The sequence below is a fragment of the Barbus barbus genome, assembly GCF_936440315.1.
Source record: "Barbus barbus genome assembly, chromosome: 31".
Classification (NCBI taxonomy): Eukaryota; Metazoa; Chordata; class Actinopteri; order Cypriniformes; family Cyprinidae; genus Barbus; species Barbus barbus.
In genome coordinates this window covers 22,131,407-22,158,251 of record NC_136759.1, presented here as the reverse complement: position 1 = coordinate 22,158,251, position 26,845 = coordinate 22,131,407, and the positions used below count along the sequence as shown (strand labels likewise).

The 26,845-nt window shown below is 35.6% G+C and overlaps 1 protein-coding gene across 1 annotated transcript in view; it reads left to right on the top strand.

Annotated features, from left to right (window-relative positions):
- Positions 1-2,201: 2,201 nt before the first annotated feature.
- Positions 2,202-26,845, top strand: part of LOC306850906 (GRB2-associated-binding protein 2-like) — a 69,346-nt gene continuing 44,702 nt past the window's right edge. The window contains exon 1 of the mRNA XM_079386860.1: positions 2,202-2,513. Coding sequence (XP_079242986.1) covers positions 2,442-2,513 — 72 coding nt within the window. The 5' untranslated portion in view covers positions 2,202-2,441. The remainder of the gene's footprint in view (positions 2,514-26,845) is intronic.

The following is a 26,845-nucleotide window of genomic DNA, read 5'->3' as shown; positions in this document are numbered from 1 at the left end:
AACACTTCTTAAAATAATCATTTTTTCTTAATGTGAAGAATATTTAGATTTTCATGTAACCATTCTTCATGTAGCCATTAAAGATCCTTTATTTTTAAAAGTCTAAAGGCCAAGTTGATGTATGTTAAAAAATCAAACCTTAAATCTATCCTCCAAACGAGTTGCCTTGTAGACAGCGCCAAATCCACCTTGACCCAGCTTGCTGCCAATTGCATATCGGCAGCAAATGTTGTCTAGATGAAAAGGAGAAGACCATGTTTAGTGGTACTGCTTCAAAGACATTGTAAGAAGAGTGTGCTATGTTTGGGATTGTAGCAATAAACTCACCTTCAGGTCTCATGTCCACTTCATTGCTGTCCAACTCTATCATCAGAGGAGGCACTTCACCTTCTCTCACACTGACTGGAGCATCGTGGACTTGAGTTTGGAGGTCTTCCTGCATCAGAGGCTCAGCAGCAGGAGGGACTTGAAGCACACTGGTATGAGGTTCCTCAAGATCAATGACCTCTACAGATCTGGAGATGGGCTGTAGAGGCTTCTGATCTAAAGAGGAGAATACCAGCACAAGATGTTAGTTAGCAGTAACTTACTGTTAATAAATACATTTTGTAGCGACATAATTACGAATTGTTCACCTATTTCACTCTTGAATTTTGAGGTAGTCTAATATATTATAGAAGAGAAGCTAAAAAGACTATTTTACAACCATGGGACAGGAGAGTTCCCATAGATATTCATATTTAGGTGTGAATAATAGTGACTTTTTAATGTAAAGAGCTCCAGAAAATGAATTAGAGTTCAGAATTCTCCTAACACGGGTGTGTCATTTACCGTCGGTTCTCCCGGATGTTTCTGCCTCAGTACCTTGGTCCTTCATCTCACCCTGACCTGAGCTCTTGCCTTTGATGATTTTTTTCCTCAAACGGGAAGAGAGCCACTGAAAGAAGTGGCCCACTTTCTTTTTATTCCTCTTCTTCTCCTCTTTCAGAGGAGAGAGGGGAAGCACTATTCCCTCACCATCACCAACAGGCTTCTCATCAGGCCGATGAGGATTATTTTTCCCTGCCGTGTTGGGGCTGGATTTTGGGGGTTTACTGTGAGGGAGGTCGTAGACCTGCTCGCTCTCCGTAAACGGTTGTACTCGTGAATAATTCTGTCCCATGATAAATTTCTGTTGTGTATCAATCAGACTAGAGCAGCAACAAACTGAGTAGCCTAAATAAGCGAAGTGAGGAGCTTTTCACGGTTTTACACGCGCAACGTTCTAAAAGTTCTAAGTTTCTTTGTGACATCACAGTGGCTCAGATATAGCAGGAGGAATTCGAAAAAAACATTTTTTTTTAAAAATTTTTTTTTTGCACAGTTAAAGGTGCCATAGAATGAAGCACTGTCTTTACCACGGCATAGTTAAATAATAACAGTTCTGCGCATGGAAATGACATACAGAAACACCATAGTTTCATCCTATGTAACCCTAACCCTAATAAAAAAGACCACTGAAAAATAGGCGAATAAGAACACTGTAAAACTTTTCTTGAGTGTATTTCTCAGTCACAGACAGCTGTAGTCTCTTTCTGGATGTATTATTACTCTTTGATAAATATCGTTTGTTTGTTTTATTTTCTTCTTAACGCCATTTCAGCATGTCTGGCTCATGGCGAGAACCAGTTCCATACATAAGTCTGTTCTATTGACAAATATCGTCACAACATCAAGACACAAACGTGAAAGTCTTAATTTAACAAGCAGCTGCTGAACATTTCCACAGTTACTGATCAACAACAAAATAATCTCTTGTTAAGTAACAACTTGTGCGTGTGAGATCTTTGCATTACATAAATTCATCCACTAGGTGGCGTGTTTCTCAAACTAATTCAAACAGGTAAAGTTACGGCTGGCTCAAATTCTGGGAAAACTCTCATTGCCCTCTTCTGAGGGGTCATTTTATAACGTGAGGCAGCAGACTATGCCTTAAAGTAAGTGTTATTTTCTGAGAAATGCTTACACACTTTATTAGACTTAAAAGAGGGTCTAGATAAACTAAATAGGCTATATGAGTTGAAATCCACGCTTGTGCTGCCTCCGTTCATCCCTGTAGTGAGAAAGAGAGTCCCGTCCCTTCAATTCAGTGGGCGTGGTGTATGCGTGTGTGTGAGTGGGACAACAAACAGCAGACAACCAACAACACTTCCTACATCTGCGTACAGCTCGAGCGTTTCTTCACCCTCACCTCGCGTCAAGCGTCTCTCCTGCGCGCGGTGTTTACATTGAGTCCTGCTGCGCTCCAAGGACGCGTCCCCTTCATCACTAAATGAAGCGCCGCAGCGCTGCAGGTTTACATCCACAACACAGCTCCACGCGCGTTCAACATAGATGGACCCGCATCATCTGAGGACTTCAGAGTGATATTACTGTCGTGATTGTGTTTTTCCTTTTGTAAAATGAGCGGAGGGGAGATCATCTGTCAGGGATGGTTGAGAAAGTCGCCACCCGAGAAGAAGCTGCGGAGATATGTAAGTGTTTCAAACGCTGTGTTATATAGTGTGCTGTATGTACAGTAACATTGATGCAGAAAGCCGTGCAGAACTTTTAGTAACCAGCTATATGATAGGAATCTATTCATCCTTATAATGAAAATTAAAATGCAGGTGAATATTAGTTTGTAATTCAGCAAAATGCGCTTGACTTGTTTTGTTTGAGAAAAAAGAAAACTTTGAACCAGCCTAAGATGCTTTGCTGGTCATAGCTGGTAATGCCAGCATGTTTTGGTAACAAGTGCCCAAAACCCCTTTAAAACCAGTAAACAGACCAGCCTGACTAGGTAGGGAGACCAGCTCATTTTTTTTTTTTAAGATAATTCTGATATTTAGAGAGCAGGGAGTCTGATGACTGCTATATATTTATAAGTAGCATGCATAAAGATGACCTTTACATTAACCTGATGACGGCAATTGAGATATACACTAAAATGAAACAAGGTGCATCTGACTGATATTGTTTTTAATGCAGATCATTATGTCAATATCTACACAGCAGGGTGGCATATATAATACTGATTTTTACATTACACAAATTAAAGGTGCAATTTGTATATTTTTGCTAATGGTACATGTTTTACCCGTAAATAAATTAACAGCATTTTTTAAAAATTGATCAGAAAAATTGATTAAAAAAAACAAAGGCTTCTATATGGAGTGGACCAGGCCGCTCTAATCACATGAGCTGTCATGTCAAGCAATTGACCGAATGTTTATTCAGTACTCTTTTTTTGTAGCATAAGCATACAATTATTTGTTTGGTATAAAACAGAAGTATGGAAGAGCGACTGCTATACAGACGAAACTTCATGCATCCAGACCAGTAGGTGTCAGTATAGTCCAAAACACTTTAGGGCAAATTAGATCCAGCTAGCTGGATATAAACAAAAACTTACTCAGTGCGCTTTTAATGATAACAATGAGACACAAAATAGCTGAAATCAAACAAGCTTTGGATAAAAGAGTCTGCTAAATGACTATATGTAAAGTACTTATTTTACACAATATTTCTTAAGTTGACTAAAAGCACTACACCAAAATGTGAAGACAATCAGTCGACACATTTAACCCAAGGAGAAACAACTGCTGTTTATTGGTCAGATCGACATATATCAGTCAGGACTAAATTACTAATAATCGACCTGAGTATATTTATCTCTTTATTGTTGTGCTAGCTTTAGCAGGTGCAGTCTGTTTTGCACTAGCATCTCATGTAAAACTGAAAAACATTTGACTAGTCCATGTACTATCATAAGAACACACAACTATGCGTTTACTATTTGGGATGACCACCAATAATACCTGCTTTATAATAAGATTATGAGTATTATAATCTGGATTTAATTGAACTAAAGAAGCTGTGCACAAAGGGGTTTGAAGGCACCACAGAGACACCGTCTGTCTCATAATTCTGTTTTGGACATCTGTCTACGCAACTGTTCCTATTAAAAGGGCAGAAACTGTTTACTGTCCCTCTTTCATCCGATGTTAGCTTGCTAGTAGCAGTTGCTGCATTATTGTAAACTGGAGACCACCGTTGGACATGTGGGGTGCTTACATCCTTCTTTGGTTGCTGGATGTTGGAGACTGTTGCTTTCCGGTTTGCCAAAGCAGATAATGCATCCTGCACAAAAGCTGGGAAGGCCCTCGGTCCTAGATCTCATAAATACAGCTGTCTCATGTTTATCTACAGTGTTGCATTACAGGACTTCTCCATCCTCCTACCTAACTTTGCCATGATGTCATCTCACTCTCCCGCTCTCTCTTTCTCCTTCCTTCTCTCACGGTTTCATCGGGAGAGCCCGTATCTGTATGTCCTCAGATGCACACATGCTAGGTCATTTCCTCATTGTCTTCCACATAAAGCAGCCCTGTCTTATGTGGAGCTGCACAGGAACTGCTCATGTCAAAATAAGTGGGCAGCTGGGGCTGGGAAGAGGAAAAGCAGACACATGTTTACCTTATAAGTGAAGGTCAATACTCCTTGAATCAAAAAACTAGTTCACTCAAAAATGCAACATAGGCTCATTGGAAAAACATGCCAACTACATTTTTGTGAAACTCCAAAAACATTCCTATTGTATCCATACAAATTACTGCAGTAGCCAGGCGAAATGAACACTAGAGACAGTTAAACACCAACATCTTTTATTCTCTTTCACACAATTTATGATTACGTGAGCAGATTATACATTTAAAAAGGCTTATTTCCTGTGGTTTCTTGGAATAAGCTGTTACTATCTCAAAACACGTTTACCATACTTGTTTGGAAATGAATACCTTTTGACATTTGCATTACATAATCAGCTCCATTTCCATTGCTTTTCTAACATAGTAAACTTGCTCGGTGGCCTACCTGGTACAGCATTGCACTTGTAATGCAGAGCGCTCTGGTACGAGTCCTGTGAAACACAAGACATGATAAAAGAGTAGAAGCAAGCTAAAATGACATGATTGCTTCAACAAATGTTTTTTATTTCATGTTTGCTTTTGTTAAACTGTCTGTTTATTGTAGGTGGTACTTTATTGTTTTCAAATGTGAAAGAGTAAGCAAGTCGTGATGATTTGAGAAGGCTAAATTGATCAAACATAGGCTATGATCAGCTCACTGTCTGCCGCTGGCCGCTTGGTCATTAGGCTACTTTAAAAAACTAAAACTTATATAACGAACAAAACATGCTCCCAACATTTTTCTAAATTAAAACTGAATTATTTTAATAGCTGAAACAATAGTATAAGCTGTTTTGAGAGAAGGGGGAAGATAAGCTGTCGGACACGGGCCGGGCTAGGGCCTGAGCCTAAATTTGAGGCCCGTGCAGGGCTCTATTTAGCGCCACTCACTGGATATTTCACCTTGTAAGTGTTATTATGTCATATTTTGCACAAATGTCAATACAGATATTTGCAATGAGCCTGGGTTGCAAAAATGAAAATTCTGTCATTATTTTTCACACTTGTTTCATTTTAAACCTGTGTGTTGGAATATGGAATATTTTATGGTGCTTTATTTGTGTTTCTTCTTTTTTTTTGTCTTTTTGGCATTGTTGTATGTCAAAGCTTGCATGACAATTGAAAAAAATTATTACATTTTTGTGTTATGGAAAATAACAGCAAACTAATGACATATAATGACAGAATTTTCACTTTTGGCCCAATTATTCCTTGTGTTTGGTCCACAAGCTGGACATTGTGATCTTGAGGTCTTGCGTCCAAAAATCCACATAACTAAAGGTTAAAAAGTCCAGGTATGGACATTCAGCAGACATTCTCAAATCAGCTGGACAGGCAAAAGCTTGTGCCAAAGGGACTAATTGTCTCATCTAAAAAATTCCTTCCACTTAAACAGGCTGGCGCTGGACAATGACAACCATTAAGGGCACTGAATTGCTGTCATCTGACATTACTGACATCCTAATGCAGAGAGATATTTTAAGCAGCTGTGGATCTCAGCATTCCCCTTGTAAGGTGTTTTTGGGAGAAAAAGAACTGGACAGTTTGGGCTGGTTAATGATTGATTGGTTCTTTCACATGTTTTTGCATTAGTGAAGAGTTTGACTCGTATTATTTTGTCGTTGGCCTGTAAGTGCTTTGGCTTCTTTTGAAGTTTGAGAGTGAATGCCAAGGCAAATACATTACAAGGGAAAATTGACTAATGCATTCTCAATAGTGATTGTGAAACTTTAGTGAATGTAGTATGGATGGATTAGTTCTATTCATATAAAATGTTACTTGATATTGTTTTTCATTCTTCAGACTTATTTAGTTTCCCTCAAATTCCAAATTAGTATTCAAGTAATAATTCTGTTTTCTATAGTAAAAAAAAAACAAGCTTTTCATGCTTTCCAAGTTCAGGTGTCTTTAAAGTACAACAGGTAAATACACACTTTATAAGGTATCTTCTTAACATCAATCCTCACATGTAAATAGTATGCAAATACTCATGGCAAACACCCTGGGCAGTTACAGCCTAGTAGCAACAGTTGAAAACTGACGTAGTGCGTTTGCTGATGCTTTTTATGACCTTTCTGAGAGAGTTGTCTATATTAGCCTTAATGTTTTTTATGATATTTTTCCTGTTTTTCTTCATTTAATTGTATTTTTTTTTTTATAGAAGTATGTATTTGCAATAAAAGTTTGACTGAGATAAAGATATCCCTGTTTATATATCTGATGCATTAGAGACAGCATGAAAGCAAATGAGTCACACATCTGTAGCAATATCAGTCTCAAGCCCCCACTCGTTTTATCAGATGGAACATTCTGTATTTTATGGTCCTAAATAGCCTCCTAATTCATGATGATAATGCAAGAGAAAACAAATTCTCATGAAAAAAAAACTGTATAGTGGATCTTAAGAAAACATGTCCAGGTCAAGCTTAATATCAGACATAGACTCACGCATGCTTTGTACTATTGTAAAAAAAAACAAAAAACATTTTATATCTGAGAAACACAAAGCTGACAGGAAAAAAATAAAATGAGTATTTTGAAAATGTTTTGCATAAGAAAAATAAAACTTTAAGGACCATTTTGAGTTTGACCTGTTTAGGATCTATTTTAGGACCATTTTGATTTTTTGCATTGTGTTATGCACATTTTCTGTATTAATGCAACGTGTCAGGATATATTCATTGCTTATGATCATATACCTAAAAATACTGTCAAATGTCCTAAAAATAGACTTTGTGATATTAGACTGGTGATATTCACCCACGTATATTTAATTCCGTCAATAAGATTGTCCCACTTGTCCGTCTAACCTGTGAAGCCGTGCCAAAGGCTTTGTCACTACTGACTGCAATAAAACCGAAGGTCGGAAATGGACAATTCTAGCATTTCCCACCACAGCTTCTCATTTCCTTTTCCTACAACCGCCATTGGCTTCCTCTGTATCGGCTCTCATTTGAATCTGTTGATCATTTGTAGGCATTATAAATGCCTGAGCAGAAAGAGGTGAGAATATCTCAACTGTGCTTGTGTAACATGAGCGTTAGCAGTAGTTGGTACCACCCACTCTACTGGTCCTGATCTGACATCACCTCCCAAACATGTCTGTTTGCATAATCCATCGCTACATTCCTGCATGATCGTATCGGGGGAAGTGTTCTTTCCCTACTCCACATGTCCTCCCTACACAGTGTTGTTGTCTGGAAAGTGTACTTCATGTGCATTTAAACTTGTTTGTGTGTCTGGGCGGGTGTCAGCAAGTTTCCAGAGCCGGTGCACAGACAGGCTCCGAGTCACTGTGTCAGCTGCCGACCGTGCTGTTGTTTTGCAGAGGGGCGCTGGGAAATCCTTGCCCTCCGAGGTCAGATCCGAATACCTCCCAGTTCCTGCTTTGACAGGCAAACCAATGCTCAAACACACATTCTCCTTGTTTCACATCATCTGAAACACATTGGATTTGCTCTCAATTCCGAAATTGCGGACAGCTGGATGTCCTTTGAGTGCTGGGAGACGCTCAGTGAAATGTGTCCACTAGGGTTGAGTTAATGAGTCTGTGTAGATTACTATTCAATGCCTGGGAGTTCAGCAATAGTCACGACTAGGAGTGCTTTTTGAGATTTGAACAAACCGATCACCTTAGAGGAATATTCCAGGTTGGGTACAGTTTAAACTCAATTGACAGCCCTTGAGGCATAATGTTGGTCACCACAAAAATCTATTTCCACGTGTGCCTCCTTTTATTAAAAGTAAATAAATAAATACTTCGGTAAATGAAAGTAAATAAATAAATACATAACACAGCACAAGGGTTATACAGAAAATGATTTTGTTTTATGTCCTGTGGCCATACAATTGAAACAGTGAATAAAATAATATTAAGTAATAGTAAAATAATAACTCAACAAAAAAAATGCATAAATGCAAGCTCTCATCGGTTTGTTGGTGTTTATGCTACAAAAATGGAAAAACGATGTGCCTGGGGTACTTGTAACATTGATTCCAGGTATCCTGAGAGAATGGGCAATAGAATTTATTTTATTCTATTTCCTAAACCCAAACAAGACAGAGTAAACTTTAATTTTCTGGATGTCATACTCTCATTAAGTTAATGTGAGAACATCATCTTGTGCTTCAGCAAGCTATCTCTGGCTAAAACTAGATAACGTTAACGTTAGTGAGTCCATGCTCACCTACAAACCTAAATAGTTCTCATTTCATGTATAGTCTATAGGTCAAAAACAAATAAACGAAGGTCTACATTTCAGCGCCTTTCCATATTAAACTGGTTAAATCAAAATCAAATCGGAAATGCGTCAAAAATGGAAATCAAAATGGAAAATATAAAAAATGAGGAACAAAAAAATCTATAGAAGGAGGAACCCATTGCCTCATCCATATCTAGCTACTGCAATATCATATCTTTCACCTGGTAGTCGACAAAACAGGCGAAAACAGAAAACAACAGTATAGATGACAGTGATGATTGTTTCCTGCTTGTCTCTATCTTACTTTGTATGAGGCATAAATTACATCATTTATCCACAATAGGTTATGGCTTCCTTTATATGAGCCTCTTATTTGACACACTTTTTCTGACCTCTCTTTAGCCAGGAAATTACAGTCAAGATGGAGGATCTTTATATAGTAAATAGCCTGGCCTTCAGCATGTCCTGTGGAGCTACCTGTTTGTGTTGTAAGCTGAAAGCTCAACAGCAGCGGTAGCATGTTCCAGACTTCCTCTGGATGGCACCTACAGGAAATGTTCAGCCCGAGGTCTCATGAGGAGGGGAAATGAGTGGGACGTGTTTGGGGTTTCTTGTGAAGTCTGATGTTTTTTTAGAGCGTGAAATCAAAGTGTGTTTTCATCATAGGAAGTCAAATTCCACTGATAGTAATCTTGTGACTAAACAAAAGTTTGAGCACCTTTTATTAGTTTTTATTGTCAAGGTGTCAATGTTTGCTTTGATCCTGCCCATACACTGTAAAAAAAAATGTTTCAAAAAGTTGTTTCAACTTAAAATAATTTGTTACCCCGCGGCCTTAAAACTTTTAGTTTAGTCAACTTGAAATTTTAAGTTACTCAATGTTAATTTAAGGGACAACTGGAATATTTTAGTTGACTAAACTAAAAATTTTAAGGCCGCAGGGTAATAAATTACTTTGTTGAAACAACTTCTTTTTTTCTACAGTGTATGTATATATATACACACACACTTCCAAAGTTTGGAAACGCCCTAGAAAAGTGGGGTTTTGGACAATATTGGCATTAATCCTTTTTAATTTGTGATAATTCCACACTGATAAGGGACAACACAAACTACGAAAACATATTTTATTACAACAGTTTATACATAGAAAACACTAAAATTTTCGATTCATCAGAATATCCACCATTAGCTGCTATTACAGCTCTGCATAATCTGTCAGTTTATTCAAACATTGACTTTGAATTGGCAATCAATTGTTGAAGCTACAGTATTAAGGTGTGCTGACCCAAAACTCTTTTATAAACTTGGGCCAAGTTTAAACCAGTAACCAGGCGTCACAGCTGGCAAAGGGGCATGTCTGACTTTGACATGTATATATTGCCATTATTATGTTTTATTGCTGGTCTTCAATGATAATGTCAAGTTACTTTAATGTATTTGCACCAAAAAATGATTTATGCTGATATCGTCCAAAACCACACTTTGCCAGGGGTGTTTCTAAACTTTTGGAGGGCAGTGTATATATATATATACACACACTATACCTGGCCAGGCTCAAACTGGCTGTTTTAGAAGATAATTTACAACTGGGTGACATCAATTTAAGTCTTAGGCATGTGTCTGTAGTCTTCCAAATTTGCAAAGTATGCTGACTAATTATGTAGACTGGTAAGAAGTACTTTTATTGTCCTACAGCTTGAACAGATTGATATAAAATAAATAAAATTAACATTTACACTATGTTTGTCCCATAAATGCTAAATGATAAATTCAATTATGGATGTAATCAAGAAAAAAAAGTCTTTGAATTGCAGATATTGTTGGGTAAATTATGCTAATTTACTAATTATAGTAATTTACTGCATTAGGACATTCATTAAGACACCTCGTATTTATCTAGTCATGCATTTTCATAATCCACCATAACTTTTTGATTTTATTACTTTTTATTTTATTTTTTAGAGCAGAGTATTTATTTATTTAATAAAAGGCTTAAGATATCAATAGTTATTTAAGCTGCAGTATATTGTCTACTCCTTTATATATATATATATATATATATAGAATACAAAGCTTTTGGGATGCAAAATATGTATGCACTGCTATCGATTAATTTCTGAAATGACCCTGATAACCTCCCCGTCACTTCCAAGAAAAATGGGTTTATTCAGATGGCCACAAATTCCAAGGGCTTTGTGGAGATCTATTAGTCGATTACGTTCTGAGATGATGAGCAGTTATTATGGAAAGTGATCATTAAAACATTCGTCTGTTTTGAAACTCGAGGCCACCCATACAGGTGATGTCATCACATTAAGGATGACACGTGTGATTGCGGTTGATGATAGGGGTCACATGACACACAGAGGGCTGAGCTTGATTAAGATGATGGGAGAGGGGCTGCGTTGGCTTTGGTCCATGTCTACTTCAGAAATGGGTCCAGGACAAAGCCCTGTCTTCCTGAAGCTACTTATCACAGGCCTGTGCGAAATATTACCCCCCGAAGCAAATGACTGCAACGTGATGAAAGCTTTAAAAAGGTTGTTAGGGAAGGACTTGCATTTGAAAGCGTTTGTCTTGACAGTGGTTTGATTCTTAATGAGCAAGATAAACAGGTTTTTCCAAAAAAAACCGACAAAGTTTAATAACTGAATTCCAAATGAAGAACTACACAACCCACAAGGGCATTGTGCTTTATACAGTTTTACAAAAATGTGTGTTATTGTGGTTTTGTTGTTATGCAAATGCTTTAATAAATCCTTTTATTTAACCTTTTAGTTTATTTCATTTAGCAGGTCATTAGACATTAGTTATCCAACTCTGTTACAGCCGCATCAAACTGTATTGTATGTCCTTTTATATATATATATATATTTTTATATTTCAGATTAATCTTGCGTTAAGTCAATAATAATTATTATTAATAATACAATTAATTAATAGTTGATCATAAATTATTAAATCAATCATGTTTGTTATTATAGTCAATAACTGGAAATACTAAGCAGAAATATTTCAAGATAACTCTGTTTTACTGCTAAAGCCTTTGCTTTTTTGAGTGTTTTCACCTGACCTTGCAGTGGTCATGTGGTACAAGTAAAAACACTAGATTTTTTTTAAAGTTGTTATTATGAGTACTACAAGGATGTGATTGCTTTTTTCTAATTACGGTAACTCTGACATGACGTGTTACATTTTGTTCATTTACTGATAACAACAGTAGTCTTGGACGCCTTGTGCATTACACAAAAACAAACCAAACCAGTATATCTTCATATACATTACATTGCATTTAGTCATTTAGCAGACGCTTTTATCCAAAGCGACTTACAAGTGAGGACAATGGAAGCAATCAAAATCAACAAAAGGGCTATGACAAGTCTCAGTCAGCCTAACACAGTAATAAAAAGAAAACCGATAGAATAGTAAAAGAATAAAACAAGCTAGTGTTAGTTTTGCTTCTTTGTTAATTGTATAACAGATAAAAGAAAACAAATAGACAGAATACATAAAGAATAGAGAATAGTGTTAGGTTATATATACATACATATATATATATATATATATATATATATATATATATATATATATATATATATATATATATATATATATATATATATATATATGAAAACAAGCTGTTAGTAAATTAATAGAGTTTTTTGTTTTGTTTTTAAGAATAGAATTAGAATAGAGATTGCTAGAGTCAGAGGGTCAAATAAAGATGGAAGAGATGTGTTTTCCGCCGATTCTTGAAGATGGCTAAGGATTTAGCTGCTGGGATTGAGTTGGGCAGGTCATTCCACCAGGAGGGAACAGTTAATGTAAAAGTCCGTGAAAGTGTTTTTGTGCCTCTTTGGGATGGCACAATAATGCGCCATTCACTTGCTGCTAGAGGGCTAATACAAGTATTGATATTCATCTAGGTATTGATGATTTTAATCATATGTGCCAAAAACACAACTCATTTCTTTAGGCGAAAGTAAACAAAAGAAATGTAAAAGTTACTGAATGCACCTTTAGATCATCTAATAAATTAGCTTTGTGTTCAGAGCGGATGTGTGTGATACTCTTCATAGATTCTGTTAAATCATTATCACCCAGTATTGAAATGCAGAAGCGGCCTGTTGCATTTCTCCCTGTGTGGATCAGTTCACACGCTCCTGATGGACTGGTTAATCATTCTTGTTGTCATTGAGCAACCTGAATTTCCGACATGTTTATCTGCATCAAGAATCAAGCCAACATGGGGTGTGAAGTTCTTCAGTTCTTCTACAGTTAATGCTGTTAAATCACTGCATAATGTATTTTGCATGCAATACACAAAGCTTAATTTATATCAGCTAATGCCACAAAATGTAGCTCTAAAAAAATGTGAAGATCAAATTCAAAAACAACAGCAAGCCTCAAAAACTCAGTGATGTATTTGCTTTTATATAATAGTATTTTATTGCGTTATACCTCACTTATGTTGATGTTTTTGAACACTGTTTTGTTTAATGTTAAATTCAAAGAATTAAAAGGCCAAATGGAAAAAGAAAATGCTGTAATTTGTTTATACACATTACTGTTTGATACTAAAAAGTCTCTTATGCTTATCAAGGCTGCATTTATTTGAATACATTAAAACAGTAATATTGTGAAATATTAAGACTATTTTAATCACAGGTTTTCTTTGATGCAAAGCTGAATTTTCAGCATCATTACTCCAGTGTCCTTCACAACATGATCCTTCAGAAATCATTCTACCAGTAATATGCTGATTTGCTGCTTAAGAAACATTTCTTATCAATGTTGGAAACAGTTGTGGAGCTTAACATTTTTATGGAAACTGACACATTTTTTCAGTATTCTGTGACAACCAGAAATTTGACATAAGAATCTTGTAACATTTTAAATGTCTTTACTGTTACTTGGAACAATTTAATGCTTCCCTGTTGAACAAGTAACAAGTAAAAACTGGTTCATGGTTCAGTGCTCTGGGTGGTTTCTAGGGCAGTGCTAGATAGTTGCTAGGGCGCTCTGGTTGGTTATTTACAGGCTCAAGTTAAAAATCTAAATTCTGGGTATGCTTAAACAAAGGGCCTTGTGTATGGAACATAACCTTGATTTTGCCATCCATGAGTTTTGCATATTGTAAGCATCTTTCTTCAACTTTCAGTGTGCATCAAAGGTGTGCTTGACTGCAACATCTCCTATTGCGCAACCTGTGGTTTAAACAGGTTTACAGGTCAGCCTGGCTTGTTTATGTGACTGAGGATGTGGCCCACTGTAAGAGTGAAGCCCAATATTTTAAAGTTGTGCCATTTGACTGTTTATTCGTCAGGGTACATTAACGTACGATACAATCTGCCTCTGATGAAGTCAACCTGACAAACGAGAGAGACTTCAGACGGCTTATGTTGTACGCTCATCTTGTCCTTATTAGAACGCTGCCATCCTTTGAGTCAAACCCAACTGAAGTGTGCCCTGCTGACTCTAGTTCATCTTTCAAACACAAAAACAGCACAGATGGCAGAGAGCAGAGGAAGTGACACAAAGAGTTCTGATGAGCCAGAATGCTGTCACTCAGCGCTCTCATACATGGCTTTATGAATGGATCAGGGCACGCATTCAGCCCCAGCTTTAGAGTTTTAACTCCTTTTTCAAATACGAGTGGGTGTCGACTAAATACATTTGATTGGATCAAGCTATCAGCGCCCAATGGCTTCATTCAGAGGTGACGCATGTGTCTTTTCCTCATCAGGGCTCAATGTTTGATACGTTTGCTGGCGCTCTGCACCTTGTCAAGGAGACTGTTGGCCAGATGAATGCAGAAGGTTGCAGTTGCAGCTCGGCTCATCAAGCAGAATAAGAGTCTAATCAGCTTAATTGGTCCTCTGTCTTTAATCTGTCAGTCTTTCCCTCCTTTTCTCGCTCCCTTTTTCCATCTGCACTTCCGCCCTTCCCTCTTTGCAAGTGCTATGTGATTCTCTTCCAGTAAGTAAATGCAATCGCTCTTCATTTGGTTTGCTCAAAACTCATGCTGCAGTAGAATGGAAGAAACAGTAAACGTTAACGAGATGATTCTCATTCGTTTTGACAAAATTAATATATTTTAATACATAAATATGCATATTTACATACCGTATACACTATCTTGAATACACCTGTATTTTCAATTCTGTTTTTAAGGGTTTTTATTAGTATTTTGGCTTTAGGGCTGTCAAACGATTCATTGCGATTAATTGCATCCAAAATAAAAGTTTTTATTTGCATAATATATGTGTGTTCTGTGTATATTTATTATGTATGTATAAATACACACACAGTATATATTTTGAAAATATGTACTTGTATTTACATGTCTGTATTTATAGTCATATAATTTAGGCTATATTATAAATAAACATTTAATATATACAAATAACATTTTTCTGAAATATATACATGCATGTGTGTCTGTTTATATATACATAATAAATATACACAGTACACACACATATATTATGTAAACAAATCTTTTATTTTGGATGCGATTAATCACGATTAATCATTTGACAACAGTCATTGTGGCATAATCTTTTTTTTTTTTTTTTTTTTTTTTTTTTTTTTTATAAAGAAATATAAAATAAAGAAAAATAATCCCAATTCACCAAAGCTAATTTGTTTGTGTGAAACATTACAAACCACTAATAATTGATGATATGTGTAAAAAAAAACATACTCTACACCTTGTTTGTTTACAATCACTTGTATTAAATAAAAACGAATTAAAGAAAAAGTCGTTATTATACAAAATATATATATATAATATAATTATTTTTCCTGTTTGAGTCACTAAATTTAAACTTTTGTTAAAAATATCAAAATTTTCAAAATCTTGTAAAAGCAACATGAATTCTAAGAGTAAACTTCTTCAGATTTACAATAGCACATGCATTTAAAAAGATTTCTATTTCTCTTAAACATTATTTCCTTTAACCCAGAAATGAATGCTGGCTATATCCATTTTTAACAGGTGCATGAAATCAAGCTTACAGCTACTGCAGCCTCCTTAGACAAACATTCAGACTTGTACATGGTGCACCAAAGCACTGAGTGACACCCAGTGTGCTGCTCTCATAGAATGCCACCTTTCCAACAAATCAAATTTCTGCTTTGCGAGACCTTTCGTGGTCAGCCGCAAGTTCTGTTATTGTGAAATCGAAATGTGTATGAGCAACAGGTCCTCCGCTGCAAAGATCTGTTCACCATACATTTCATGAAGCCTAATTTAGTTTTCTGGTTTTAGCTGGTTTCCCATCCTGTTCAGGTCGGTCTGTTTTGCTAGGTTTAGAAGGGTTTTGGGCACTTCTTAATCTTGTTAGGCTGCGATTCTAGCCAACTGACCAGTTAAAGACCAGCTTGGCCAGAATAACAAACCAGTCTGATTTAGCTGTTTTTTCAGCAGGGCTGACGTTACCATGTGTAATGCAAAGCATTGGTGGGAGTGATGTAAAGTGTGCTGCCACTGGACTCTAGGGAAGTGAAAACGCATTCTCTGGAGCAATGAATCACGCTTCACCATCTTGTAGTCTGATGGATGAATATTGGTTGGGTGGATGCCAGAACAACGCTACCTTTTTGAGCGCTTAGTGCCGTCGGTTTGGACTAGATCCTTTTATTCCAGTGGTGACAAATCTTAAAGAGCCCACATTATGCTCATTTAGTTTTGCACATATGCTCATTTTTGGGGCCCGGTAGATTACATTTATATTATTTACGGTTAAAAACATATATACTGTAAATTTTTGAAGCACATCTTTCACCTTCTGCCCCAAAAGCTCTGTTTTAGTCATGTATTTAAAGCGCCAATTTCTGAAATGTCTACTCTGATTGGTCTGCTGGCCCAGTCTGTTGTGATTGGTCAGCCGCTTAGAGTGTGTTTTGGAAATGTAAACGGTATTATATCTATGGTAACTATGGTTTTGTTATTGGATGTCTATACATTTTTCTCACAGTGAAAAAACTAAATCACTTAGCCAACTATTCTTTGAGGGCAATTCAAATGTGTTACATCATGACGTTCAAACATCATTCAAAATGTTCATGAAGTCAGATTTTATGGTCTTTTATTCACATATAAACATTGATTAGCACACACACATAGAGTTTCCATGTGAATTGCAGTGGGAACTAAAGAGCTGCTCCATTGTGACAAATGATAAAAGACATTTGCAAATTGTGTTTCCTACAATAGATTGTAGATAAATATCCACCTCATCCAGTGAACCATCCTAATGGATCAAATTAAATCGTGAATAGTTTTTTCTAAACCAAGCCTGTTTTACTGATAAGTTCAAAAAAGTGATTCAGTCGCAAATCGTGCCTCGGAAAAAAAAAAAGTGTTGAGCGACGGCCTTTGCTTCTCTTCACTGCCTATGTATGTGGGACAGGGAGGCCTGTTCCGACCCTGTAAAAACAGTCCATTATGTTGGAAAAGAGCAGCTATCTTCCTAACATAGGGTGACCATATTTTAGTTTTCAAAAAAGAGGACAGTGGGCGCAGGATGCAGAATGGAGGGGGGGGGTTGTTGTGTTTGAGGGGGCTTAAAGTAGCCCCCAAAGTAGCGCAATGACCATATCACATATCAAAAATAAATATTTTACAGTCACCGTTTTGCAGATTGATTTTAAACACGGCTAAAACGCTTCCTACCAGTGGCCATCCTTCACAAAACTTAACATCAACCACAGTTTTATCATAGGTAGAATGCAAAATGTTTAATACAGGGCTTTAATACAAAAACGCATCTGTAAGAGGACGTATGGACATCACCCTACCTAACATCTCTTTTTGTGCTTGGAGGAAAATCATGGCGTGAATAAATGATGACAAAATGTTAATTTTAACTATTGCTTTAAACAGGGCTTCATACAAACATTCCTTTTTTAATTTCAAACACTTCTGTGTAGTTATGCTACATGCCCTATCGTTTACAAGCTGTTTTATTGATGTCTCTCCACGGTTGAAATGCTAACTGTGCGATTACATGAGACATTTCTGTAAGTTGGACTTTCTTTCAACACCTTTTGATGTTCATTCATGTTTATTTAATTTAGCAAGTGGGAACTGTAACTAGCACTTCATTGAGTCGAAAGGAAGAGATGAACAGTCCATCAAAACTAAGATCGATTACAACTGAGAAATGAATATTGTCTAGTGTCCACACAGCTGACATGTTTACCTGTTGTAGCTTATTCATGTTGAGGGGAAAAAAACCTGACACAGTCAAAAGCAATCAAAGTACTAATTAAACATCACCATTTTAGTCAAGTTTTCAATCCTCCAAAACTGTTTCATTTTTGGCTGAATATTTTTGGTTGCTAGAATTTCTTGTAGGCATTTTTCAACTAAATAAAGCCGATTTCCTAGGCATTCCAGACCTTAACTTTCTAAAAGTGTGTAGTGCAAGCCCTGTTTAAAGTAAGGAAGGAAATCCTTTTGGTGTGCTGCTTACCAGACAGATACTTTGGAAGAGCTAAAATCATTGTAAAATGTGTGAAAAAGCATATGCACACCGATTTTCAGGAAAATATATAAATGTAGAGCCATCTTTAAACCATACAGTCACACATTATCGAGTTTATTTTAATATAACAACTTTCCAGTGTCATAAACTGATGTCACTTATGTAAACACAGAGACATGACACCTGCTCAGCATGCAGGAACTAGCCTGAATCAGTCTCATCCAGCTGGATGTGTGTGTGTGTGTGTTTGTGAGTGAGCGTTTGTGAATGAGTGAGTGTGTAGAGTAAATGTCTGTGATCTGCATGCAAAACATCTACTAGACACTTCTGTTAAAACAAGTGTGAAGGGGGAAGTACAACAGATTTTAGCCGCAAATCAATGCTTGTTCCTCATATGCAAATAAGGCCAGGACAACCCTATTGAAAAAAAAAACAGCATTTGCTGGCCAGTGCTGTTTTGAAGAATGGCAGCTGGTTTTAGCTGGTTTAAGCTGGTCATGTGCAGGTCCTAAACTGGTCCTGAGCAGGAGCTAGTTGCTTAGGACCAGCTTAAACCAGCTCAAGCCAGCTGCCATGCTTCGAAACATACCTAACCAGCATATGCTGTTTTTCGACAGGGAAAAGATAAGGAAAAAACTTAAACTAGACAATGTAAAGAAATTAAGATGTAAGACTAACTGCATGCTGCCTCTTATAAGCAATCTAAAGTTCTATAGCACTGCACATGTATCCTTTGCAAAAAGGCTGTCCCAGAATGCATTGTGATAATCTCAGAGAAACCTAAATTTAAGAGGCATTAAAAAAGATGATTATAAGTCAAATGAAATTATACCTTAAATAGAAGTTTTTAGTGTTATTAGAGTGCCACGTTGTTAGCTTGGCAACATGCTAACATTGAATTGGTACGGTACTGAACGGTTTTGTAAAATAAATTTCAAAAAAGAACGATAATATATAAAATAGTCATAACTTTAAGCTTACTGTTTGTGTGCGTCCAGTGGGACATTATATACAATGCATCAATACAATCCAGTAGGCTACAGGATAGCTGTAGTTATGATTTCTGTTGATTCACACTTAACTGTACTGTTCACACTTCTGAGGGATACATTATCACTGGCCTCAGAGCTGCTCTGGCTGGTATTTTAAAAATGCTTTTAACAGCTTTGCATAATGTAGACAGACATAAAGTGCATGCTTCCTCTTTCTTCAAGAAATACTACGTGGGAGTACAGTGTTTGTCTTACTGACACAAGAACCTTTTGCTTTTCTGTCGAAACTTTTTTTTTAACTCCTCCTTTCCCTAGAAGTAAGAATCCAGACCTATTTTTGATCTGGTTCTTCACAGCTTAGTTGATGTGGTAATGATGATGGTGAAACTCTTGCAGTCTTATGCTGCTAATTATGTCATTTGCATGGAAGACTTGTGAAAGAGATGTTTGTTCTTGCCTAGTATGGTTGTATTTTACTGGCAGTGCTTGAGCAAGTAAGATTTTGGTAAACAATTTGGTTAAATTATTAGATGAAAAACTTAGAAGATTTAATGAAAATTAGAAAGGTTGCCATGGCAACTAACTGAAATAAATAAGATGAAGCACTAAAATTAAACTAAAACTGAAATAAAAACAAATTAAATTTATGAAATATAATTTATTAAATATACTAAATATTAATACATAGTATCAATATAATAATCAAACCAAAATGAGAACAGAATAGACTTGATACTATAATAGTATAGTACATAAATACTAAAATAACATGCATTCATTTATATTAATTAACTGGCAGTATAAGATATGATTTGATAAGATTTTATTTATTTAATAGTTTTATTTATTTGTTTGTTCATTTATATATTTTTAACTAGAAGTACTCTTTAATGTATCATTTAATATGTAAATACATTTTTTATTGTTTTATTTTTTAATAATTAATTCATTCTTTCAGTAATTTACTAATTGATTAATTTCAACCCTTTTTCCCCTTTTAAAGAAATGTGAATTTTCAGAATCTTTAAAAATATATTTTCTATTTCAAAACTTATTTTGTTTATTTGCTTATTATTATTATCTCTTTACACTTATTTGTGGTTCACAATCCATGTATTTGAAAATATGAAACCGTCCTAACGCCACACAAATGCATGCATTCATCTGTGTCTTCCCGATCGGTTTACAATGTTCTTTACCACATCTTTCTTTCTTTCTTTTTTCTGTCTCTCATTTCTGGAATGTGTGTTGTCATGTGACCCTGTTATTGATTAACCGTTGCCTCTGTGGTCACTTGTTTGCTGGACAACAGCACGTCAGATGAACATTTTATGGAATTATGGGTGGACTTCATAATTTTAACTAATTCAGTTTTATAACTGATTAACAGCAGGCTATACAGAGATGACAATGAGACAGAAAGAGAGGCAATATTGGAGTCAACAGGAGCTACCCATGTGACCTACATAAAAGCCGCTGCTCGCCCTGAAGTTTGCCTGGCCAAACCGCCACTGTCTGCTTTAAAACAAAGACCCCAACCGCCCCGTGTGCTGCTGAGGCCTGACCTTTATAAAAGTAGAGTCTAGATGAGCGATACAGCTCAACAGTCGTGTGTTTGCTCAGCTGTAAGTGTGTGTGTGTGTGTGTGTGTGTTTGTATGTATGGAACAGGTACTACAGGTGGGACACTTCAAGTAGATTATTTCCCCTTAAAAGATTAAATGATGTTGACAACATAGTGGTCTTTGTTTATCGTCCAAAAGTAAACAAAAATGTATTTAAAAATAATAATAAAAACAATTAGGGCTGCAGGTGTTACATGTCTGTGTTTTATCCTGTGACCTAGTTTTGCCAATTCTGTTTAATTAGTTATTGAGTTCACCTGTCGAGTCCTCGTTATCTGCACTATATTAGTTCCTGTCTTTTGAGTTTGAGTTTGTCGGTTATTGTTAATGTCTTCATGTTGGTGCAGCCTGCTTCTAAGATTTCCTTGTATCCTCTCCTTGGACTATTATTAAATGTGTGAATTTAGATGTTTCTCCTTCGTCGTGAGCCTACCTCTGCACAACACGTAACAGCAGGATTTGAGGAAAATAGTGATTATTTAATTATGATTATTATTTTTTTTAAATGACATTGAAACAAATTTCAGGTTTGTTTATATATCAGTATAGAAAGAAAGAAAGAAAGAAAGAAAGAAAGAAAGAAAGAAAGAAAAGTAAAAATATATATTTTACTGTAAAATAAAAAACAATCAGTTTTAAAATTATAATAATAATTTTATTTGACAATTACAACTGTAAATTTACAATACTAATATTTATTGTTGTTTTAATTTAACATTTTCAAACATTAAATCATCAAAGTTTTATTTTGATGAAAAATATGCAGGTAGCTGTTTAAGCTTCTCTTTGGTTGAAAACACCTCATTACAAGTATGTGTTATTTATGAGTTCAAATAACCGTGCATGCCCTAATAATAATGTATATTAATATTTTGTTATTAATAAATAGTAATAATACAAATGAATTCATTATCTTTTACTGCACAAAACACTTTATCAGCACAAACCTTGTTACATATGAACCTATATTGCATAACCCATAAAATACCACTCCACATTTTCTTTTACCTCCCCCAAAAGGTTTTCATTACCATCAGTACACTTTTCATCTGCCACAATTTGTTTCCCAGTGCCTTTATGTGGGCTTTGCTGAGTTCCTCTGTAGATGACCCAAGTTTGTTTTGTTTTGTTTGTTTGTTTCTCTTACAGTATTGTTTAGTGTCTCTATAAATAGAGTTTGTGTGAGTTATCGGCTCAGAAAAGACAAAGGCCTTTGGCCAGAGAATAAACAAAAGGCTTTTTTGCATCTAATATTAGAAGGTGACTCCTTCAAAACGATTTTCCCTTTTCCTTCGATGTTTCCTTTACACAAATCTGAAATAGATTTAGCTCGTTTTAACCTCAGTGAGGGGTTTATTGAGCAACTAGATGACTAAGAAATGATTTTAGAATGTATTCCACATAGACGGCTCAGTTTATGATGAGCACATGATTAGACTTGCCGTGTTTCCATTTAGGCTGATTAAGATGGCACGTGTGCTGGCGGAGCGTCCTTGAGGACCGACAATCAATAATCAACCTTTGGATTCATGCCATTGCATTCCCACTGATCAAGCCTTCAGTAACATGCCACACATCAGTCATATGATCAGTTTCATCATTCTTTATCATATAGCTCATTCCTCCTTTGTTATAGAGCACAACTGCGACTGTCCACTTTTTCAGTAATCTTGGTTCCAGAAGTATTTTTCTCAGTCACTTTCATCATAGTAAAGTTCTACAAACATTATTTTAACACATAAAAGTGTAACTTTTGGTTAAGTTCATTAAACTTCATTAAGCAATTTATTCAGTCTTTTGAATATATTATATTAATATTATTGGTATTAATATTAGTGCTGTCAAATGATTAATCGCGATTAATCACATCCAAAATAGACGTTTTGTTTACATAATATACCTGTGTGTACTGTTTATATTTATTATGTATATATACACACATGCGTGTATATATTTAAGAAAAATATGTTAATGTTTATATATTAAATATATTTATATATGATATAAATTATATGAATATAAATATACAATATATGCCGTATGTGTGTGTATTTATTTATACATAATAACTATACACAATACACACACATATACTGTGTAAACCAAAATTTTTATTTTGGATGCGATTAATCTTTGATATATATATTTGTCATAATTTCTTCAATTCAAACCAATTTTTTTATTTAATTCAAATTTGATACATTTTGGGGAACTAAACCCAAAATTGCAGGATTCCATGACATTCCATGTTATACAGTAAATTATTATTGTCTATGTATCCCACATTGCAACACTGAAACATTCACGTGGCCCTTTGTACTTAAATTCTTTTATCAGGGAATTTACTACTGATCCCATAAAACAATGCAAATGACAAAAACAAATTATTATGGTATTATAAAATAGTGATTTAAAATAATTGATAATTTTATAATAATTGAAAAACAACTTTTTAAACAATATTTTGCAAAATATTGTAGTTTGAAAGTATTGGTAGACTTATTTTATTCCATCGTGGACAGAGACAGAGCAAAGTAGTATTAGTTTAGAGCACCACTTTGATCTTTGAGAGTTCAGGAGATTTTAGTGAGAGCTTCCTGAAAATCTTTCAAATATATCATCAACTTCTGCAACAGGTTTTCCCATCTTCTCTATTTGGACTTCTCTAGTTCTCTAGCTTCTAACTTTCAGTTTCTATCTCCAAAAACACAATATAGCACAAAGGTGAAATTAATAACTAAAAAGAACTTTTACAATGACCATGCTTGTCAAACTTAGATTTGGTCGTTTTGTCATAAAAGGATATTGCATGGCTCCAGAAGATTTGATATAATGCATGTGTTGTATTGTTAAACTTGTGATCATTAACAAATTTGTGTTATTAACTAATTATAATTTTGTTAACGGTTAAAAACTGAACAAACCTCAGTCCTTTAAAAACCATGCAAAGCACATAAAAGGCTCTTCTAATCTGAGACCAGCAGTGACATATGTGCTAAATGTGGTAGTTGTGAGCCAGCTGGGTCATGCAGACCTCCTTCAACCGATCTGGGCTTTGTTCCAAATCTCATTTATGTCATGTTACAGCCATGAGAGCGCCGTAAATTCAGATGAGAAGAGGGTGAGATGCACTAAAGTGATTGCATCTCTTTCCCTCTCCTCATCTCTCTTTTGCTCTCATCTTTCTTTCTTTGCACTCTCACTCACTTGCTCGTAAAACAAACCAATCAGTTAGATGGACTAAAACTGAGATGTATAGTCGTCATGTCCTTTAATGTTGACAGTACATTGTGCTCTGCTCTGAATGGGTGTGGCCAGAGATGCTTTTGAGGGTGGAGCTTCTCACCACAAAAGCTGGCACACCAAAAACCACAAACAAGGATCTACTACGGATGTGTTCAAACGACAACAAAAGCCCACCGGTAATCTACAGAGTCCAGTTATTAAATATCTGCTATTATTTAGAGCAAAGAAAGATAAACCAAGATGAGGTATTTCCAGAAAATCACCCTAAAATTGATTTTAGCGAATCCATAGCAATGATTGATTAAACTGAAAGCGAAACATGTTATGCTGATACAGTAAACAAGTCTATCACAGGAAAGATTGTTTGTGTTCTGTCATCATTTACTCATTCCAAGCTCGTTCCATGAGTTGTTGTTTTTTCATGAGACACAAAGGGAGAACATGGAATGGAATGTCCCGACTGCAATTTTCGATATATTGAAAAAACTTTCTGACTGAAAAACACTGCATTAAAATATCTACAGTGCATACAGTTGATGAACTATTTTATTTCTGTGATCGCAAGACACGTCAACGTCTAAAGGAATAGTTCACCCCGAAATGAAAATTTGCTGAAAATGTACTCACCCTCAGGCCGTCCAAGATGTAAATGAGTTTGTTTATTCATCAGAACACTTGCTCACCAGTGGATCCTCTGCAGTGAGTGGGTGCCGTCAGAGTTCAAACAGCTCATAAAAAAAACAAAACGCAATGATCTTGCCAAAATACGTGTCTATAATCCATAATTACACTTCCTCCATTGTAAAAGTCCACCTTCTGTTGTCGTTTCACATCATAATCCACGCACCGACATATTTGTTTAGCCCTGTTTTGGACAGTTTTCACATACAGATCTGTGCATATTTCTCTCCTGAGACTTGTTACAGCACTTGCATATCATAATCTTTTATTAATTTTGATTGCTTCCATTGTCCTCATTTGTAAGTCGCTTTGGATAAAAGCGCCTGCTAAATAACTTAATGTAACGTAAATGATACAGACAAGACAGCTTTTTTAACTGAGAAAAGCAATAGTATGGATAGAGGACTCATATTTTTAGCTGTAAGCAACAGTTTGAAGGTAAAATGACTTGATGGATTTGTTTATTAAACAAGCAGCTTTTTACTTCAAAAGACGTTAACTGTGTGGATTATTGTGATGTTTTTATCAGCTGTTTGGACTCTCATTCTGACGGCACCCATTCACTGCAGAGCATCCACTGGTGAGCAAGGGATGAAATTCTACATTTCTTTAATTCTTTTCTGATGAATAAACAAACTAATATGTTCTTTAATATTTAAATATTGATTGCAATTTAAAATACTTATGTACCATGTCCAAGTTGTTGCACTTGGAGTAAAACATAGTAATAATAAAAAACACTTGACATTTTTTTGAAGACTGTCACTATCAGATCTATTTCCAGTAACACAAGTGCATTATTGGTAACAGCAAACCTTAACTATAAAACTGCACGAAATCCAGTTGCCCATGTCTATATCTTGCCATTCTGAGCTTTAGTGTTAAAATATTGATAAAGAGATCAGTCTCCAGTCATTCAGCTGTGTGTAGACTGTGATGTCTATTGTGTAATTTATCAGTCTGCAAGAAATACACACAGGGAACTTGGAAAGACTGTTTGTTTTTTGGTTTGCTCTTGTCTGATGATTCAAAAATAGAAATGCATCAAAACAGGTTGTTATTGGTGGAAATAATTTCACAGCACTGCGGAAGTCTTTGATCTCATCTGATAATCTGATTGGTCAATGCGGCTTTCTGCAGTCAGATATTTTATCATAATAACTAGGGCTGTCAATTTAATATTGATTCGGAGCATTTTATATGTGTATAAAGCAATAATAAAACTACTACTACTAATAATAATAATAATAGGTAAAACATTATTAATCATGCCTCCCAGACCTATACAAAATGTTAATTCCATACAAATTGATATGGAAAACAAACAACATATTGACTTTTAAAGCCTTTTTTGTTTGTGTTTTATGCAACAATAAAGGTTTTGAATGGTCTTTATTTAGATGATTATATATGCATATGTCATTCAGTCTAATTAATGCAATTAATTATGCCCATTTCAATTAATTTGAAGTTTTTTTTCTTCCCACAAATATGGGTTAAACTCCAATCAGTATTTATTTATTTATTTGATAAATAGCTAAATAGCTGGAAAATGTCAGACTTATGCAGTCATATGGTCATGATCATAAAATAACCCCTGAATGCTGTCCCTCGTGTATGAAAATGGCCATTTTTAACTTTATCGTTACATTTCTGTCACATGTGGTTAAAGAAGAAGAGTCGATTTACATTCTGAGCAGGGAAATTCCCAACTAGTGTGCATGAAGCACCTGTGCATTTGTACGTGAATGGAAACCCTTATGTATATATTTGCTGAGGAAGTGTGCATGTGTATCACGTATAATTTAATGGATTGTCAAACAGAAAATCAGCAGACGTGTAAAGTATACGGTAAAGCTTAACAAAAAAAAAAGGAATTCTCCGAAATCACATCAGAGCAGAAAGATGCTTCAGTTCTCAGATATTTACAAGTATACTGCATCTAAATTTGGAGGCACTGTTAATTTCCTGTTTTGCTTGAACAGCAGGGCAGAAACCTGTCAGCACATCCTCACTTATTCAGGGGGACAGCAGTGATATGATAATGCTCATGATGATGTGATATACTACTATTTCTGTAGTGTACAGTATGTTTACTGTGCACAGTATGCAGATT